Source organism: Thermobia domestica, unplaced genomic scaffold (assembly GCF_964235325.1).
Source record: "Thermobia domestica unplaced genomic scaffold, izTheDome1.hap1.1 HAP1_SCAFFOLD_656, whole genome shotgun sequence".
Lineage (NCBI taxonomy): Eukaryota > Metazoa > Arthropoda > Insecta > Zygentoma > Lepismatidae > Thermobia > Thermobia domestica.
Window position 1 is genome coordinate 9,862 of NW_027656366.1, and position 21,967 is coordinate 31,828.

Below are 21,967 nucleotides of genomic sequence, written 5' to 3' on the forward strand. Positions count from 1 at the left end.
CATATGTTAACTGCAATAGTCAGGCCTTTAGTATGACGCTAATTATACATCAAAATGTTTCTGCGTAAGGCCTATTATGTCTTGCATAACGCTATTACATTTTAATCCAGTTCCTATGGTTGTAATCATTTCAAATTAAATTAAATTTAAAATTCCATATTTGAAGTTTAAAAAAAATCTAGAATTATTTTGAATTGGAAGGAAAAGTCTTAATATTCTAATTAAAATCCTTGTAAATGAAAGGTGAATAACCCCAGAAAATATTCCCAGCTTCAAAACAATTTGATCTGCATTCAGATCAAAAATAATATTTCCGCTAATGTCTTCAGGCAGTACAGGAACAGGTTTACGAATGACAATATCTGATTCTGCCGTATACAGTATGTTAGCATTTCATGTGACTTTCCATCTCCCACTATTATTGTATAATTCAACGAATGAGATGGTTAGTAATAAGCATAGATTAATAACAGTCCATGCACTTCCTGGCGGTACTCTTTGATTTCGGTTGTTATTACAATCAGTTCTCATGAATTTTCCATTAAAAATAATTGCAGGGTTGTTGTTGAAGACCTAACCAAATATATATCGACTTTCCTACACATGTAACATCTAATACAATGCGTGTGTAAGAACATTTTAAAGTGAGAGCTGTAAAGCAGGTAGTGATCAGAATTATTGTCCTAGCCAAAGAGTTCTCTAAGTCATTGTCTTAAGCGAAGGTATGCTAATTAAGCATTTTATATCTTATAATTTACAGATGCGCTACTCAGTTCTAACGTGAATAAGATATACTTTATATTTCGTTCCTGACTGCAACGTCGTGAACATCCTGCTTCAGTTCCAAGATCGAAATATTTACAAAGCATGAAAATGTACAGTACTTAAATGTTATTTATAAGCTGTTCTCAATCACACGGACGCCGACTCTACAATTGTCAATAAAGAAACTTCACAAAGGTTCAAAATGGCGCTCATAAAAGACCATATCTCACTCATAGCAACACTTCAAAGGGTCTTCGAGAATTTTACTCCAGAATACGAAGAGTGTTCAATAAAGATTAAACGGATTCGATTCCCAGTGAAAGATTATGTGGTTCGGATCCCACGTTTAACTGTAGGTCCACGTCTCATATAGCCTCGCTGCTAAAACACTAAATTCAAATCACATCACGTCAATAAAGACTGATACTAAGGCTGTCATTTCAAACTACACACTTTTGTCCTGTAGCAATCGAATCACGTTTAACATATTCATCAAGAAAAGCAATGCAATTGGACAAGTGCTGCAGCCACGCTGTAAACATCTGTTCGGACCCATTTTTGGACATAGCTTTCATAGCTGCCATAGAGTTTGAAAAACTATCTTCTTTAAAATATGTTGGGTCTCTTTAGGTTGAGTAAAATAAAGAAGTCACTAGGAGGCAGATCTGGACTTTAAGGAGGATGTGGAATCGTTTTGATGTTCTTCTTGTTGAGAAATACTAGTACTTTGTTCGCAACCTGAAAACGTGCATTGTTGTGATGCAGTATCCCACGATGTCACTTTTCTTCTTTGGAATGAAATCTTTCATTAACTGCTTCAAAATACAGATGTACCAGTCTGCATTTACCTGGCTTGCTGGGATTGTGAGACAATACACCATATTGTAATAATCTAATAAAGTGATCATTATCACTTTTGGTGCACACTTTTGCACTAGAGCTTTCTTCGGCAGTGGTCCGCTTTCTGGATCAAAAGGTCGAATATATTTCAGGCAAAAATTTTCTTATAGGCCTTTTATCTAGAGAACTACATATAGTGTAGCCAAACCCAAGTTATCACTTAACTCAGTATGATGTGCCTATTCCGTAAAAAATATGAAATCTCGATTTAGGGGCCGTTCAAAAGTTTTGTGGTCCCTCATCCAAAAAGTCCAATATATTTCATTCAATTAAAAATTTTCTTGTAAGCCTTATATTTGGAGAATTACATACAGTGTGGCCAAACCAAAACTATCACTTAACTCAGTATAATGTGCTTATTCCGTAAAAAAATACGAAAACTCGATTTAGAGAACGTTCAAAAATTTTGTGGCCGAAGATTAAAAAAAAAAAAAAAACTATATTTCAGTCAAAAAATTTCTTGTAGGCCTTATATCTGGAGAACTACAAATAGTGTAGTCAAATCCAAACTATCACTTAACTCAGTATAATGTGCTTATTCCGTTTAAGAAAAAAACAAACGAAAACTCGATTTTGGGACTGTTCAAAGTGGCCGCTGATCCAAAAACTAATTATTGGCCTAGATCGCAATCTTTAAATCCGCTTTTTGGATCATTCCTAAAATTCTTGTTTTATTATTATTCAGTTCTTGCTTTACCATACGTTTTTTCACGTCTTTAAACGTTTACTTAGTTGTTTTCTTTAATAACACGCAAAATTTAATCGGATATTGTTGTTCGAGAACTGTTCATGCTGAAACATGGATTCGAAAAATAGGAATGTTCACGTTGCACAACTGTCCTCACTTAATCACTTAATCTACTAATTAATTAATCACTCAATTAATCTACTGATGCTTCTCAAATGTGGCCAGTTTCGAATTCACATCACCAGGTATCCATATCTATGTGTGAACGAACGCGTGCTTCGCCTTTTGGCAGAAGTGGCGCTAGTGCCAGTGTTTGTAGAACGTCTTCGTGCTTCAATAACTTCAGTTCTTGTCAACTTCTGGTGGACTAAATCCTAGTTCCCTGTTTATTTGTGATCAGTCCCTCCTATCAACCAACAAATGAATTAATTTAAACTCAAAATATCGTATCGAGTCAGCGTAGTACCACCGCTTCCTTTTTTCGAACTCAACCCACAACCATACACTTTCACCGGTCAAACGATTGCATCACGAAAAGAAGGTCTTGTCTTACTTTGAATCTTATTTCAAAGATCTAAGCGGTTTAGAGGAAGCACAAATCTGCTTGTCAATGCGCATCTTTGTCCTTTCGCCCAGCTAGTAGAGTCAGTAAGCATAAAATTCTCTAATGTAGCTGCAAATCTTACCAGCAACCGATTTACCACAGTCGCATTTTTCTTTTGATTTGAATAGCTTGTAATATGGAAACAGTAAATGTAAATTACTTTATGATGCATAACCGCACACAAATATAACATAAAAATAGAAAAGCAAACATGGTACTCACTCGTACAGCCTTCTTCCGTAAAATTATAGAATTGTTCCAGGCACCTATCACAACGAGGTCCCCCGACACCAGGCTTGCATTCACAGTCGCCTGTTACAGGATTACAGAGATCACTTAAGGAGCCCATTGGGTCACAGTCACAAGGCTGACAGTCTGCTGCTACGTTTCCCAAACCTGTCTATGAAGAATTTCATAACATCAGCCATCTTGAAGAATATTTTAACGTTTCATATATATGTCTGTTTAAGGCAATAACCTTTATAATATGACAAGGAAAGCGATACAGTACCACTCTGACGATAATACGTGCCCAAGTAGTTTGGAAATTGGTAGGCGACCAATTAGATTGCCTTTGCGTTAGCGTTATTAATGGTAATGGAACTGAAAATGTTTTCGAATCCGATCAGGTTCAAATATAAATACAGGTTTTAATTCGGTGTGTTTCGTGAGGAGAACCGAAATACATTTCGACGTACCATGAAATGAACAAACCGAAAGGGTTATTTGTGTTTCAATTATGTCACATTTTTTTAAAATATCATCCATTGTTGCATACAACTTTCTGCAACTTAATTTGCATTCTGCATAAAATTACATGGAATATTTCAATTCTTCCATCCATATATATACTCATTCCATACAAAATAACTACATGATAAACTTGTTTTCCAAGATTTCTTTTAAAAAATGAGAGATTGATCATATAAACAGAAGCACAAGAGAGAAGACAAAATTTCCCATTTCCAAACTATATTATGCTTAAGCATCTGAAGTCTTATAGAACAGTTATGTCCGGCTGTCCGTTCTTCCGTCTGTCGACAGGTATGAGAGTAAGAGCTGTAAAATATATCGAGAATCGATTCAGCATCACAAGAATAGATTCCATTACCTCTGCTAATCCTCTATTGAAACTGGAAGTTGTATGAATCAAGCGCTTCCAGTTTCAAAGATGACCGCCATAGAACGAAAATAGAAATAGATATCGTCAAGCTGTTTTGGAAATCGATTCAATGTCTCAAGAAAAGCTACTATCTTTTACTCGTGAGACACTACTAAAACTGGAAGTGCTACACATTTACAAGAACTTTTGGTTTCAAAATTTATGTCCTAGCAACATATATCGAGAAGCGGCTTTTTAAAATCGATACAATATTCCAAAAATAGGTTTCTTCTACGTTAACCCTTTGTTTAAATAGGAAGTGTAGAAATCAACCATTTCTGGTTTCAACATTTACTACTATAGAAGAGAAACGTATTATCTATAAAAAGCTTATATATATAGATAGATAGATATAGATATTATTATCTTAACTTTGGCGAATGGATCCAGAAAACATTCGCGGCTTCACATTTTATAAGAATGTACCCCTCTGGTATTCACCCCTATGATTACCAAGTGACTCGCACCGGGACGTCATCCCTCCGATTTGTGACAAGCTTAGCTCATAGATGCTAGATATGCCTATAAATATAATCTCATCCCAACTGATTAACTAAAAAAAAAGTGTTGGGAAAAGCTTTTTTTCAACGTCTTCTCGACTAAGTGACCCATTAGTAATCGAATCCCGAATTATTATACCTCGAACGTTATGCGTATCTTCTCATATGCACTATGTTTCCAAATGAAAAAAAAAATGTTCATAGAGAGGGTGATTTCTAGAAGATATACCTGTCAATCTACAACAACTTTATGTCTCTGCACTTGACACTTTTTCAATAGCATATCTCATGAGGTTACTACGTGAGGTGAACATATGTAACATAATGTTACGCAGTTATGCCTCAATAGCCAGACAATCTTCAGAAAAGAATCTGTAAAGAATTAATGCAACCAGGATGATATTGCTGTAATTGGAGCTTCTCCGTCTAAATCTTTTTGTTTGTTTTTTTTTAGTTTGTTTGTTCTTTAGTAAGTTAATGGATTAACATTTATTGGGTGTTCTGACACTTATAGCCTAAGTCCATCATGTCGAAAGGTGACATCCCTTGGCGAGCACACAATCCGGGAAAGAAGCGGAAAGGATCTATATATTAAGATACCATTCCAATAATTGACTGATGACTGAGGGAAAACTAATGGTAAGGATGGCTTAAGAAAGTTTTTATTTTACACCGTTTCGAGCGAGTATACAACCCAGAAGCATTCGGTATGTTCGTTTTTGGCCACGTTATCTGTGCGTATTAGAAGTTACCGACTGTTTTGTGATGCGACTTCCAGGGCGATTTCAATTAAATAACCACGCACAAAATTTTGAATTCTGCAATTTGATACAACTTCGTTTAGTGCATTAAGCGATTCATGAGCAATAATAATTGTACCAGCGACTTATGAAATCACTGGTTTAGCTTTTCACGGACGTGAAAAAAAAAAATTCGTTTCATAATTATGAAACTACGGTGGACTTCCAAGCTATGCAAATTCAATATTGAAACATATTATAATTTCTTGCTGCAATAGAAGGATAATATGAAAGATGGAATCTGCTCATCTGACACCGAATCAATATCAAAAACAGTTTCTTTTATATCTTACAATTATTGCTATATAGGAATCAATATTGAGATCGAAAGTTATATTTTGGCGTGCGAGACCTGGGTTCGATCCGACAGAAGCTCATGTGTTCCGAATCCCACGTTAAACTGTAGATCCATATCTCATATAGCCTCACTGTTGAAAGGGACGCTAAACTCAAAATTAAATCTAATCAAATCGGAAGTTTCATTTTCTTACTAATTTTGATTTCAGTAGAACAATTACGCTTCGATTAAATCTATTCTTTAGACAAACAGAGATAAATGTCGAAGTGAAACTTCTTCTAGGGATGCTCTATTTATTTTGAAAAAGCCTTTTTTAATCTCTCTTACAGATTCTGCTCTATAAAGATCAATATTGAAACCGGAAGACCTACTCAAATTCCAGTACTGCCGGTTTTAGTACATTGTTACGAATTGATATGATATCTTTTCTTGAGACACTGGACTAATTTTAGAATTCCTTGTCACTATCATCAGAAGAATGTCTCTTAACATTAAAACCGGAAATGGTAAATTTCAAACACTTCTGGTTTGAATAGATTACTAATGAGATGGGGATCTATTCTAGAATATTCAATCGACTCCAATAATTTTACCTTGCTATCCTTACCATTCTTGCTCTATGGAGATCAACACTGAAACTCTAAGTAGTAGTTGATTTCTGCTTCTTTTAGTTTTAGAAAAGAAGTGCTAGTGAAAGTAGGTTCTTCAGACGCTGAATCGATTCCAAACAACCGCTTGTCTCTATATATGAACGTTGTTGCTACTTCTTTTAGTTTTAGAAAAGAGGTGCTAGTGAAGGTAGTTTCTTCAGACGCTGAATCGATTCCAAACAACTGCTTCTCTCTATATATGCACGTTGTTGCTCCTTGGAGATCAACACTGAAACTCTAAGTAGTAGTTGATTTCTACTTCTTTTAGTTTTAGAAAAGAGGTGCTAATGAAAATAGGTTCTTCAGACGCTGAATCGATTCCAAACAACCGCTTGTCTCTATATATGAACGTTGTTGCTACTTCTTTTAGTTTTAGAAAAGAGGTGCTAGTGAAGGTAGTTTCTTCAGACGCTGAATCGATTCCAAACAACTGCTTGTCTCTATATATGCACGTTGTTGCTCCTTGGAGATCAACACTGAAACTCTAAGTAGTAGTTGATTTCTACTTCTTTTAGTTTTAGAAAAGAGGTGCTAATGAAAGTAGGTTCTTCAGACGCTGAATCGATTCCAAACAACCGCTTGTCTCTATATATGAACGTTGTTGCTACTTCTTTTAGTTTTAGAAAAGAGGTGCTAGTGAAGGTAGTTTCTTCAGACGCTGAATCGATTCCAAACAACTGCTTGTCTCTATATATGAACGTTGTTGCTCCTTGGAGATCAACACTGAAACTCTAAGTAGTAGTTGATTTCTACTTCTTTTAGTTTTAGAAAAGAGGTGCTAGTGAAGGTAGTTTCTTCAAGACGCTGAATCGATTCAAAACAACCGCTTGTCTCTATACACAACCTTCTTGCTCTATTAAGATGAACATTGAAGCTGTAAATAATGCTCGAACATGCGAGGTTGGGAAAAGTTTTCAAATGCATAGAACTATTCGCCAGCTTGGAAAAACGATATAAAGTGGAATATTAAGTCCTACTAGTTGGCGTCAGCTCGGAAAGCGACACAACCAAATCTCTGCATTTCTTCATTATTTATTTCTGGGAAAGGGTTCGTTTCTAGACAGAGTGCCCACACGGAATGGGACAAATGTGTTCCTTACGATCTTTGAAAACGTACATACGAGGGTAGATCAGAAACTAAAGTTACAAGACCGATATTTCTGGGGTTACGTCCTTTATAGGGGAATGAGGAGTGTGTGGTAATTTTAATACATGGAGTTCGAAACTTTGCAGTGTTACCACCTGTCACCTACGACGCTACTTGTATGTAAACACATATGGCGATTCGTTTGGAAAACTGATCTCACGAAGAAGTCCGCTTAGTTATTCGATTTCTGTGGGCAAAACATGTAACCTTGGCTGAGATCTACGGCAGCTGGTAGAGGTTTACGGAGAGACTAATGTCCTGTAAGCATGTCGCAGAAGAGTGTCGAAAGTTTGCAGATGGTAGAGAAAATGTCACCGACGAGGAGCACAGTGGCCAACTCAGCACGGTATCAATAGATTTGGACACAGTTCGTGTGTTGGAGCTGATTCAGGACAACAGGAGGATCACGTTAAAACATCTAATGACAGAATTAGGAATGTCGTTCGGAAATGTTCGTCATACTGTGCACGATATTTTGCAGTACCGTAAAGTTTGTCCCTGTGGGTACTGCGCAATCTGTTCAACGAACACAAGGAGAAGCACATGGGGAAATGTCTGCTACTTTTGGTACGGTTCTCCACGGAAGGCAACTGTTTTCTTCAACGCATTGTCACGGGTGAAGAAATATGGATCACTCATTTATCCCCCAACAGTAAATGGTTATCAAAGGAGTGAAAACACCCCTCCTCTCCAAAGATTAAGAAGGTTAGGGTGACGCCACTGCCGACAAGGTGATTGTCACAGTGATTTGGGGCAGCGCCGGTGTCATACTTGTGGAACTTTTGGAAAGAGGGCGCACAATGACCGTTGACCGATACTGTGAGACCTTGACACAATTGCTGGAAGCAATCAGGAGGAAACAGTTAGGACTTCTCACTGAGGGTATCATCTTCCTTCACGATAACGAACGCCTGCATACAGTCCAGAAGATCACCACGCTCTTGAAGCAGTTTCGCTGGGATATCATCGACAGCCCTCCCTAAGCCCGGATCTCACTCCAAGCGACTTTCACCTGTTTGTGCACTTGAAGGAGCACCTACGAGGCGGTCGCTTCGCTTCAGACGAGGAGGTGAAACACTTTGTGACAACGTAGCTGAACACGCAAGGACAGGATTTTCATCAGGAGGGAATCTTCAAATTCATTCTACCATGCGACAAGTACCTCAACCAATATGGAGACTATGTCGAAAAATAACCTAATGTATGTACTACAGACGTGTTCAAATTATTAGACTCAACATTCAGTTTGTGAATATTTACTGTTCTTACAATATTACCTGAGAAAATACATTCGAACTTAGTCCAAATTACTACTTTGTAACTCTGTCCTAATTTCTAGTGGGTGTGGCATATATGCTTTTCAATACCAATAAAACAAATGCGTAAGTAACACTGAAATATAATTACTATAAAGTGTGTATATCCAAATTGGAAACAAATTAATATTTCTTATGAAGTCCCTTATTCTTTATTAAGTCTTTTATCCTTTGCGGCATCCTATGTACGAGTTTAGCACATTTTGCCTTCAATTCAGCATCGTGATACCATAAATTGTTGATCTCCGTGATCAATTGAAGTTTGGTTCTAATGTGCTTCTTATCTAGCTTTTCTTTCATGAAGCCCCCTAAGTTTTCAACCGGGTTCATATCAGGACTAGTGCCTAGCCACGGAAAAATACTAATTTCGTTGTCCTCGAAGAATTTTGCCACAGCTTTGGCCCGGTAGCATGGGGCTCCATCATGCATAAAGATGAATTGTACGTCATCAAACCAGAGTGCAGTCTGGAAAAGCAGTTCTTGTTCAAGAACTTGTAGGTATTGGTCGTGCTTCATTGTCCTCTTCACTATATACAGTCTTCCAGGCCCGAAGACAGAGATCACACCCTAGACCATGACTGAAGTAGAATGCTTCACGGTTTATTAAAGACATTCCAACTTGAATTCCTCCCAGGTCAACGTCGCACATATTGTGAACATTCATCAGACACAAAAATACATGATTCATCACTGAAACACATTATTTTCCAATCGTCAGAAGTCCAATATTCTAGGCCTCGTGCCCATTCGAGGCGCTTCTTTGCTAGGCGGAGTAGACTCTAATTTTTGTTTCCTTTTTCGACCGTGTACAAAGAATCATTCGAACACTTTCAGGCCAAATCTTTGCGCCATACTCACGTCAGCCATTTTTATGCTTAGTCTATTAAAAGTTGAACTTCTGTTTTCCATAGCCAATCTTTTTAGTTTCCTAATACCTTTTAGCGATAGCTTTGGTTTTCGCCCACACTTCTTAACCCTATTTTGGCTCTTGTTTATTTCAATAGAGATTCTACTCACAGATTTTTGTTCTATTCCAACTCTATTAGCAATGTATTGCCGTGTATATCTTATTTCCACCAGAAGTATTTTGTTAACTTTCATTTTACGCGGTGAGAGGTATTTTGCTTTTCCCATTATGCTGCAATTACAGGACTACACAGAATAAAAGATTGATACACGAAACAAGTCATCATTTTAAACTGGCCCATTCGAACTGTTGAACGCTTTGAATGTCGTTAACTTCTTACGAGAGCAACCACAACACTTCAGACTGTAACTTGCTGATAGGAACCACAGTAACTATTTACCTAGGTACAACTGAAACACCACTTTCACAATTTCCACTCCCACTAATACCATCTGCTGTTCAACGGTGATATCACCACTTCAACTGTACAGTAAACAAATGAAGGGCCCTATATTGGTGGTTTAACCATTAAATTAAATGTTCTAGAACTCTGAAATTAGGACTCCTACATCAATTTTGCATTTTTCGAGCGTGAGTCTAATAATTTGAACACGTCTGTATCTGTTGGTTCCAGTGGCGTAGCAGCTGCCCCCGCAACCCCCGCAGTGCGGGGAGGCCTCGAGGTATAGGGGGCCCCGAAGTCTTGCAATGAATAAAGATTTAAAGAAGTAGAACCTAAACCTGACTTCTATAGGCTTTACAACTAGGGCCCCTTCTTCATACTTTGCGGGGAGGCCCGCAAAAGTGTGCTACGCCACTGGTTGGTTCTATTGGTTGCATGAAATAATATATACACGTTTCAGTGCATATTTGGTAACCTTACTTTCGGATCACTCCTCGTAGTTCAATGAATATTCCAGTAAATGATTATCATTATTATGACCATTAAGAACAATGGCAACACAGTAATAATTACAACATAATACAAATACATTAACAATAACAATATGATGAAGATTATAACATAACGAAAAAAAAAGTGTCGCGACAACCCTTCAGAATATTTCCTACTTAAAACAAGAGAAAGAATAAAATTTTTCATAAATAGGGGATGTTATTCGCGACATGCACATGCTTACTACTTAGTGGTAAAATACGTTAGTTAAGGTCATTCTTCAAAATATGATCGTGACAGTTATGATCTGTAAAATATAAGTCTAAGATATCTCAAGTTTCAGTCTACTTCTGTTAACGACAACCCACGTAAAAATAAAATCAAGTAGCAAAATTACGGAAATCAATCATGACGGGAACAAATAGCCTACATGCCCATTAACCCACAATCTATCAATTAATCAAAATTACAGAAGTTTTAAGTACTTACCTCACATCGATCACAGGCTCTGCCTGTGAATTTATCTCGGCATCTACACTGCCCTGTGTCGGTGTCACATAATTCGTCTTCGGAACCATTAGGATCGCAGGCGCATGCTGCATAGAAAAGAGAACAAATAATAGTAACTAAAAAGACACTAAAAAGAAAATATTTACTACAGCATAGCTTTCTCTAAACATTTTTTATGATGTATACTAATCTTGTTTATTTTGAAGCACTGTTGTACTGAAGCACTTCATTTCTCACATACATTGTCTGCATTAATTTAAAGTTTATCTCAGTCAGGGAGGGCTGAATACAACTCAAAAATAATCAACAATTTCTTCGAGATTGTCTCAGGTACGAGTCCTAAGGTTAGGTTCTATCTACAAATGTAGTTGCTTGTCATTTTGTCTAGTTCGTTGCTAAGAATATTAAAAGAAACTTATGAAATTTTCATGAAATTTCTACGGAAAATATGCAGAAAATGTCGTTCTTTGTGCTAAGTAAATAAATAAAAATGCAATGGATACAGCAGAGAATAGAATTGTTCTAATTGCTCATATACTATGTAAAGAGTAGGCACCTTGCAAGCTTCAACGAAGCAAAGAGGTATGGAGATTCAAGATAGCAACTCCTTAACTTAAAGGGACAGCATCATTGAATCACTCATGTTGCCATCTAGTGAGTATTGCCTTGAAGTAAAGAGATGCCTTTTTTTCAGCATTTGTCAGCTCGGGGAACCCCAATAGCGATTTCAGATTCAGCAATGGGAACATTGAATAAATTCTCAACCTACACTAGAGTAGTATATGTATAATTAGCTATTCATACTTAACTGTCAAAAACTAAGTGAACTCGCACTCGACCCGTTCCCCTATACAGGCACCCTTGCCACATATTAAAGATTACTCGTAATTTTCATTCTCAGAACATGACTTAATTACCATTCATTATAGTTGTTACTAGAAATTTCATTCGTTGTATAATTTTTTTTTATATGCAGTTTAATTTTTTTTTTTTTTTTTTTACTAAAAGCGCTTGGAAAATTTACGAAATTCTTCAGCATTCCGAGAAACAAAAGAAAAATGTATTTAATGTCAAAATTACACTTGAGAAATAAAATGTAATGATGATAAAATGGTTTATTGGCATCTACTGTTTCAGTCGTTATTAGCAGAAGTATCATTCTTCGCACGCACTAAAGAGTATGCAACCTGTAAAATATTAGACTAGCGTGGGTTGTCTAAATTTAGGGGCTTCTGTGATAGTATTCTGTTTTAACCCCCAGAACGTGTGATTCCCCCATTCTAAATCGAGTCGAAAATCGAAAAAAGGCTTCATACGCGATTGGATCCGGTGTATATCAACCTGTCACAAAATTTCGTGGCTCTAGACTTCTTTTTATGTCGAAATCATATGGTACACACACACACACACAGAGAGAAAGAGACAGATATATGCTCTTTTATATATTAATAAAGGAAGATATTTGAAGAATTCAATATTATTTTACTTTAATACCTAAACGGACCGTGCCCCTGCCAGCGGTGCCGATTTCTATGTAGCTTGAATGGGGGGATACTCGGTTACCAGGATTGGCCCCCCATAGCTTCTACTTGATGTGGTAAAACAACAAGAAGGAAAGAAAATAATTGTTATTATTGTGAAACAATGAAGTACTGTCTAATGTAGTCCCATTTGTGCTCAAGAACGAACACAAAAATTACCAACCGTCTAGTAGAATATACACTCCCAAAACTACATATTTACAGAACTCAAGATCAATACTTACGGTGACAATCTGCTCTCATGGGATCTCCATAGTGAGCATGTTTGCATCTTTCACATTTCCATCCTTCAGTGTTGCCAGGACAACTTAGGCAACGGCCTGTCAATCTGTCGCACACACCATGTCCACTTTGGCAGTCGCATGGTTGGCAGGTGGATCCAATTTGAAGGGGATTCCCAAAGAACCCATCGGAACATCTGATCAAATAAATACATAGGAAGAACAGAACATTAGTAAGAATCAGCATTATATGTAATCATTGTAGACACAGTATATTAGATTATAGTGATCGCACGGAGTCATGAAGCTTAACCTAGATATACTAATTTCACCAGCCAATAGAACACGAGGGTGTGTCCCGATCGTCTACCTCATCCATGAAATTTTACCAGTGTCGTCTCTCGTGCTATACGGAAAACATCTCCTGAGAGTACAGTGTTGTCGGATTGCCGCTAAGTTTCGTTTTGTTTATTGTTGTTGTCCTTGTTTTATATTTTTGCTATTATTGTTGTTACCGTTTAATTCGAATAATTGTTAGTGTTCGTGTTATAGTTCTTTAAGTGCTGTTTCTTTGTAGCTCGTTCGTCATGTTTTTTTTTTAAGTTTGGCAACATTGTTGGTGCGCTTCTGTTGTTTCACATTTTCGCAAGTGTACATTAGGAAGGCAGCTTCATGAATCTATCGAATTCTTCCGATGCATCATACGCGAGGTAAAACTATTCTATGATTTGTGTAGAGCCCAGGCTTCACGAGTCTTCGCGGTCACCATATTATTTTTTAAAAATTTAACAGTATATGAATAACATATTTTTGAATGCAGAACACACGCAATGCATTAATGAGCACAGCCATAAGATTCAGGCCTGCAACTAGAATGGGCTAGGGGGCCTGCCCCCCTAATCTTTTCATTGCCCCTCCAGACCTTAATACAAAATGCTATTATTAATACAAAAATCAAATTTAGATATTTGTAAGAGCATTTTTAATGATTTATCCCCCTATGTTATTCATGCCCCCCAATCTCTATGGCTGGTTGCGGGTCTGATAAGTCAAAACTTCAGTATTGATCTCAGAGACTCAAGCACTCAAGTAATAAGCACATTTATCATTGGTCTGTATTATTTCAAGTTTATTTCCTGATGAATAGAACCTAAAATTAAACATACTATTCTTGATTAATAGCTCGTAATCTATGTGTGTAGTTTATACTAGAGGCAGTAAACCATCCGAAATCTCAGATCCACACTAATCCAATTTGTTAGCAATGTAATTAAAACATGTCGTACGAAAAGTTACAAGTTTATTAGAATGAAGTAAAATATAATCACCTTTCACAGTGGTCGCCACTATACCCAACAGGACATCTAGTACACACGTAATTTTCTCCATCGCTGCTCTCTTCACACAGGGGACTGAAGTTGTTTTCCGGATGAAGCAGGGGACAGTAACATGGCTGACAGTCATTTGGCGTTCCTCTCATAGCGTTTCCATAAAATCCATCACTACATCTGTCACATTTCTCACCTGTTGTATTGTGCTCGCATACCTAAAACAGAAACAATACTGTACATCGTACAACGATGATATATTTTAATGACTTCGTCCATATACTTTTTGTCTCTTTTTCAATAAGTTGAATTCAATTAACAAAAACTATTCAAAAATGAGATAATTCAAATGTTACAGCAGTACCAAATCAGCCATAAACATTGTTGCCAAAACGCTGACACAAATGTCGCTAAGTGAGAGATGAAAACTCTATAATTTTCAGAGAAAAGTCGCTAAAAATTATTCGTGAAATATCTCATCTATATGCGCTGATTTAAACTTTCGTACTTAGTTTTTATGGCTTCTGTTTCAAATAAGGTCAAGGTCTAGTACTACTACACACAAATAATATGCTCTAGTTATGTCTTTGTGTACAGGATGCAACCACTCCTTGAATTCGGAGATCAATTCCCACTGTACTTTGCACTTTTGTTCCTGTTTTGAAGGAGTGGAGTTATTTCAGATTATATTTGGAGCTGGGGGAAGGGGGAGGGAGAGACTTCACCGGTTGTCATCATTATATTATTACCCTTCAACTTGCACTTCTGCACCTAAGCCGTTTGCTAACGTTAATCCTGTATTACTTAATGGTTCTCAACGGAAACTCTGCAAACTATAAGATATTGAAGGTTTGAAATGTTCTTCATTAGCGTACCAGACATAAAAGAAAACAAAACGGAATTTCGGAAGAGTGTTCAAGTTGTATACTTACCCAATTTCTCTTCGCTTCCGTTAATTATAGTAAACAAAAACGGAGATAAGAAACATAGATCAAAACTGTTTCGAACTAAAAGTGTTTGATCACCTAAAATGTTTCCAATCAGACTTTTTTTTTTATCGCTATCTTGGAAGTCGAATCCTCCCTTAAATTGGCAGTATTTGCCATAAAGTTGCTTTACATTAGCAGTTTTTGAGTTTCCAATTGACTAGAGCAGCAGGAATTGATTAGCTTGAACAATATGTTAATAGTGTGCTTCGTGAATTACTCATTGTTACATTCGTAATTAAGTTCCGAATAAATAAAAAGTTATCATAGGATGGATGTGTGTTTGTAGTTCAAAAGTGGTGCTGCTTACATGGTCCTATTTGCCAAGATATGGACGAGTTATTCGTGCAATGTTTTGTGAACACTCTGTGTCCATCTCAACAATCAATCCATGACTTGGATACTGAACCGAAAACATTACAGATCTAGAACACTTAAAAGAGCGCATTATTTCCGAATTATAGCTAACAACATTAGTGAAATAAAATGTTTCTCTGTTCTAAAAAAAAAAAATGTAATTGATTTATTGAAAATAATGGTGGACATTTTGAACACTTGATTTAGGTAACGGGCCAACTTAATATTATGATACAACTTGTAATAACTTTATAGTTTTGTAGATAAATAATTAATTTCAAATATCTTTTTAGTGTCTTCCGCCCTTCCCTGTATTATACAGTACGTGATTTTGGCAATTTCTAACAAGACTGTAGGAAAGAAATAAGTTTTATTATCATGGTTATAAATCAAGGAAAGCAAACAAGTGCAGATAATTTAATCACACAAAAAGTAACTCACGTTACATTCTCCAGTGAAGACATCACAATTCGCATGTCCATGGCAATCACATCGCACGCACTGCCCTTGATAAATTATGTTATCCAATCGTCGGTAGCCAAACTCACATTTTTCACACGAAAGACCTGAATAGCCTTCAGGGCAGATACATCTTTCCAAACTTCGAGCTCTCCCAGGATAACCTTCTTTTCCTTCTTGAAGGGTTGGTGCAAGCAACCTAAAACAATAATAAAGCTTATCAAAAACATTTTTAAATACTCGTAAGCCAGAAAATGCTACACTGCAGAAGGCGATCGATAGTTGGTACAGCCAAGAGAAAAAGGGGTATATGTTATACTTAGTCTTGTTAACAACTTCAGAGTGAAATTACCAATTGATTTTTTTTTCTGTCCTATACAGATGAATATTTCTTTAACCTAAACCAAAAGGGGCACATTCGCTCCAAAGTTATTGATAAAAGAGTATAAAGGGTGTTCACCTATTTTCCTGTACTAATACAAATGGTGGTGGATGAAGGAAATTTGAAAACTAACAAGTTTCAAAATCCAATAACACATATAGTAAAATGATTGATCATGCAAATCATTATAAAATAATTGAAAAAAACTGGTGTAAAGAGAAAGCAATATGGCGATTTGTAATTTGACACAAAAATTAAATTATTGCACTCCAAATTCGAATTAACGCTGCTGCGAGATATAATCTACGTCACATGCAACTAAAATTACATTTAGTTAGTCTCCACTCTCCAAGTAGCGAGCGCTCCGCTTTTCTGACGGCGCAGCAACTGTTCCTTATCACTAGTAACTACCCACCTTTGCCTTAAGAACGTGAATTTTTTTTACGTACTCCTTATATTAAAGAATAATCTTGTTTTTTAAATAATCTTTCATTTTTTTACGTTTAAGACTTTTTTTTACCTCATATATAAATTTACTAACTTGAAATATCCTTGGCAATGATAACCTATTTCACATGCATTGTTAATACGGATTTAATTGTTGAGGAATTTTTCTTGGCAATAATAACCGCGTTAATCAGGGCATGACGTTTAGAGATGAAAAGAACTATTTGCATAGACTGTGGATAGTCAAGACGTATGTGACTATGTAAGAATTTAAGTCTTGGCATAGGCAGTTAGTTGCCAATGGACTACTATTTACGAAAGCACTTTCTCAGTTCTTGAGGAAAAGACACAGGGAATTTCTGTAGTACAGAATAACAACAGAACAGCAGAGAGATGTGTACTTTATAGAACAAAAATAGCATAATGGGTAGAAGGGAAGATAAACGGGCCCTTGGATTTTCGGTTCAAAATTGATCACAACGTCTTCCTTTGGTCCCAAATAGTGTTTCCTGAAAATTTCAGACCGCAGAAACTTCAAAAAGTGCCCAAAATTGCCATGAAAAGTACCTTATAGAGGCAAGGTAGATAAACGGGCCTCAGATGTTCGGTTCAAAATTGATCACAACGTATTCCTTAGGACTCAAATAGTGTTTCCTGAAAATTTCACTCCTGAAACTTCAAAAAGGTGCCCAAAATTACGATAGAATTTACGATGTATGGGCAGGGTAGATAAACGGCCCCTCGGATTTTCGGTTCAACGTTAATGACAATATTATCTTTAGGTCCCAAATAGTATTTCCAGAAAATTTTAGAGCGCGGAAATTTCAAAAGTTACCCAAAATCAGTATATAATGTACCCTCTATAACCTCGCATAGACAGGTTAGATAAAAGGGCTCGCAGATTTTGGGTTCAAATTTGATCGCAATATGTTCTTGAAGTCCCAAATTGTGTTTGCAGTTAATTCAGACCGCGGAAACCCCACTTGAGACCTAAGGAAGACATTGTGATCTGTTTTGAACCGAAAATCCGAGGGTCCGTTTATCTACCCTGCCCATGTATGGTAAATTCTATACTAATTTGGGGCACTTTCTTGAAGTTTCCGCGGTCTGAAATTTTCAGGAAATACTATTTAGGACCGAAGGAGCACGTTGTAATTAATTTTGAACCGAAAATCCGAGGGCCCGTTTATCTTCCCTGCCCATATCTGGTAAATTCTATACTAATTTTGGGCTCCTTTTTGAAGTTTCCGCGGTCTGAAATTTTTAGGAAACACTATTTGGGACCTAAGGAAGACGTTGTGATCAATTTTGAATCTAAAATCCGAGGGCCCGTTTATCTTCCCTCCTACCAGCATAATGTTTCTCATATCTATTTTGAAAATAATTTACTGTAATGAATATAGTTTTACGGTATTTTACGTAATGGCATGTTTGTCTTCTACTGAATAGCAGTCTCGCTATCATTGTATTGTTATTGTTCTTTAGGAATAACAGGGGATGCGAAATAATCACCATTCAAAATCCAAACACCATAACATTAAATTACAAACACTACATCAGATTCCCATTCAGGAAATTAATTAGAGAACCTATAATACCCAAAGGCAAATAAATACTTAATCCACATACAGTTACGAATTCAACTTGTCCCTTTTGTTTGCAATTCTGTAATAAATTTTTCACGCACGTTTATTTCCAACAATAATCAGGGTTTCCAATACAACATCCGGACATTCATCTAGATCTAAAGCCAAAATACGCTTAAAAACAATCAACATTTTTTCTTTTCTTTTCTTACGATTCCTTCAACTGAAATAATAAATATTTACAAAAGACTTAGAAAGTACATAATTGACAAACTTCTATTACCATTAATTGACAATTACCCAATGATAATATGATTTTAACTTTACTACATATTATTATTATTATTATTATTATTATTATTATTATTATTATTATTATTATTATTATTATTATTATGCGTTGGATCATAGAGCTTGATATCTCCGCAAAGTAAATGCATTTTGTTCCCGATTCAAAATGTGCAGTGTGCGACAGACAAGGAAAAGTGAAAATAACCTTAGTTAGCCCCTGTAGGCTAAAGAAGATAAATGATTAAGGAAAATCTACTATTATTAAAGAATTGGTGGAATTACAATGTAGGAAACGGAAGAAAATTTGCGATTAGATACGTAATTACTTCATCTGTGGATTGTAACGCGAAAACATCACAGTCAACAAATGCGAGGCATATGAGAACTGTTGTATGCAGCGGTTGCTGGCTAGATGGTGGAGCGATCTAAATCATAAGGTGCATAGGAGCCGACTTTGGGAGGGCAAGGCACTTTTCCCCCCAATATTTAAAAATGGGGTCCTCGCTCCTCCAATATAATCCAGTCGAGGAAGAATTAGCAAAGAGCAGCAATGATTTCTATCGTAAACTTTGTCGCGGCTTTAATTCAATATTAGGAACAGCCTTTTTATTCTATAGAAAATGCCGTTTTCAAAACGATGCTTTAAATAGAGCACTGAGGCTTCAACCAACAGTCTGGCAGCACTGATATGAGAAGTAAAGATCAATATAGCGCGCAAAGTTGCAGTGAAGTTCTCAAATTTTGAACTTGAATTTGTTGTAATGCCTTTAAGGGAATCTGACTTAGGTCGTGAATTTCGCAGCGGAGTAGCGGGCGGAGATCTGAGGGAGGAAAGGGGGACCTTCATCAAGCAGTTGATAGAAAACAGCTGAATATGATTATATATTTGTTCATCGTTCCTCCCCCCCCCCAATATTTTCTTCAAGTCGGCGCCTATGATAAGGTGGACAATCGCAAGACCTGTTTGTCGCGAGTTCGAATCCTGCTTAAAAATATCGGTGTAATATATTGTCCTTACACTATCATCGCACCATCATCATTCATTTCTCATCGTCTCCTTTAGCCTAAAGGCCATAATCATGGGAAGTAAATTTCTCACTTTTCTCATATGCACTTATTTTTAAATATCATTTCATTATTAGTTTACTTCGATAACTTACCCGCCTTCGACTTGATCTGTGTGGAACTTGGCTCTGAGGAGAAGGTGTTGTAAGTCGCTGAGCACTCTCATAAGTTGAGTCCTTGAGACAGGATCACCTCGATATTCAGTTCTTCGTTGACGGACAATATCCCTCACAGTATCCGGAATATGATACCATCCATGTTCTCTGAGTGGAACAATAATGGTGACATTATCTCCTTTATAACTCTTGTCGCCATAACCAATCTTCATTCCGCCACCCTGAAAAGAAAACAGCAAAGAAAAGAACGTAACTCATGAAAAACAAAGACACGCACATTATTTATAAGTCAAATATATCATCATTGTCTATAGTTTTCTATCATTTCTGCAGACAGGGAAAATTAGTGTAATAGTTTCTCGTTGTTTTCCACACTACAATCTCTCTGTCCACACCTGAAATTGGTGTCAAGTTGACGTAATAACACTTTACTTCTTTCAGGATTCACGTTCTAACTTCTACTAAAAGAGGGGGTGTGGTAGCTGAGTGGTAGAGCGTTCACCTCCGGTGCTTGGGGTCCCTGGTTCGATCCCAGCTCGCACCATGTGAACTTTGTGGTGGACAAACACCGTGCTCGTAGGTTTTTTCTCGGGGTTCTCCCGTTTCCTCCCACTTCTTCATTCCACCATATCATTCATTTCTCATCATCACCGTCTCCTTTAGCCTAACTGGCATAATCGTGGGACGTAAAACTAAAGGTTTTATTTCATTTCAATTCTACTAAGAGAAAGAAAAGAAGAAAGTGGAAAAGGCAGGGAGCAAACCTTGCTCTCGTACGAATTAAAAGTGCAATTCCAATATATGCCAGTAGATCTAGAACACTAGCCTACGAAATTGTTAAATTCTGAATTTAAATATTACAAAATTTTACACTGAGAAAAATCCGTTACTCGGACAGCGATACATTGAACAAATATACGCAATTCTTATGTTTACTACGGGAAATCTGTACGAAGCATACGTTATCTATATGCTACATACTTTCCCCCTTATATGTTACATCATGCCGTTGCAGGATGTATGACATCTAACAGTCTTCCGTATATTACATATATATGCCTATGTTACATACATCAGCTATATGTCACATATGCCCATCTGTATGTGAGATCCTAACCTCCTATATACAGTTCTTTCGTTCGTACGGAAAGTACGTTTATTCGGAACACTTTTACGGAAAGTACTATAAAATATACTTTTTCAGTTATACGTCTTCTGTATGTTAAGTCCAAAAACTACAGGATTTATACATGTAACCTACGTTTTTACGTACGCTATATAAGTTCTTTTTTTCTCGGTGTACTTCCTAATGATTTTTCCTTAAGTAACCAAGAACAGTTTCGTTTGTTTGTCTTTTCTGTCTAGAATTATTTTCTTATCTTTTGCTGATTTGTGAGTTAAAGGTCTCCACGGACCGTGGTCCACAAAGAACTGACAATTTCGAGTTGTAAATTTGAAAATATATTACAATATTTATCGGAGCTTATCTAAGAATTTCTTTTAAAAATTCCCCTCGACAAAGAGAGACCAGCGCTGGAAACTGGGTTTTCTTGAGAACAGTAAAAAAAAAAAAAAAAAAAAAAAAAAAAAAAAAAAAAAATTAATAATTTAATGGCGGATTCAGAGTGGGCTTAGCCTCAGATTTTACATTCAAAAGTTGAGCCTTCCTGGGCTTTCAAAAGCCTGTCCCGTCAAAATTTAAAAAGCTGACAGCTGATACTTTGGAACAAATCAGGACAAGGCGCAAGTTATGACAGAAGGCTACAGAGATTGCATAATGAACACACATTTGCTTTTTAACATATTAGTCAGCCGTTGTACACAAAGATAATCGAATTAAGCTTTCATGCACTTAATTAATCATATGGCACGACTTCACGTTTCGATTTTTCAGGTTAATGTATCCTTGGATTCACAACAAATTGGTCTGTCAATACACAAATGAAATTAAATTTAACCTTTCATATTAACACCCAACGATTAAGCCCTTTAAGGATTTAAGGAAGACGGATGATTAAGACAAGTGAATGATGAGGGCAGAATTAG

The 21,967-nt window shown here is 36.6% G+C and overlaps 1 protein-coding gene across 1 annotated transcript in view; it reads right to left on the bottom strand.

Annotated features, from left to right (window-relative positions):
* Positions 1-3,179: 3,179 nt before the first annotated feature.
* LOC145677143 (laminin subunit alpha-1-like) overlaps positions 3,180-21,967 on the bottom strand; it is a gene marked incomplete at its 3' end in the record, with an annotated part of 56,308 nt that continues 37,520 nt past the window's right edge. Inside the window, exons 7-12 of the mRNA XM_081747788.1 lie at positions 19,901-20,142; positions 16,017-16,233; positions 14,233-14,450; positions 12,908-13,101; positions 11,122-11,228; positions 3,180-3,357 (exon numbers count right to left, since the gene is read on the bottom strand). Coding sequence (XP_081603914.1) covers positions 3,180-3,357; positions 11,122-11,228; positions 12,908-13,101; positions 14,233-14,450; positions 16,017-16,233; positions 19,901-20,142 — 1,156 coding nt within the window. The remainder of the gene's footprint in view (positions 3,358-11,121; positions 11,229-12,907; positions 13,102-14,232; positions 14,451-16,016; positions 16,234-19,900; positions 20,143-21,967) is intronic.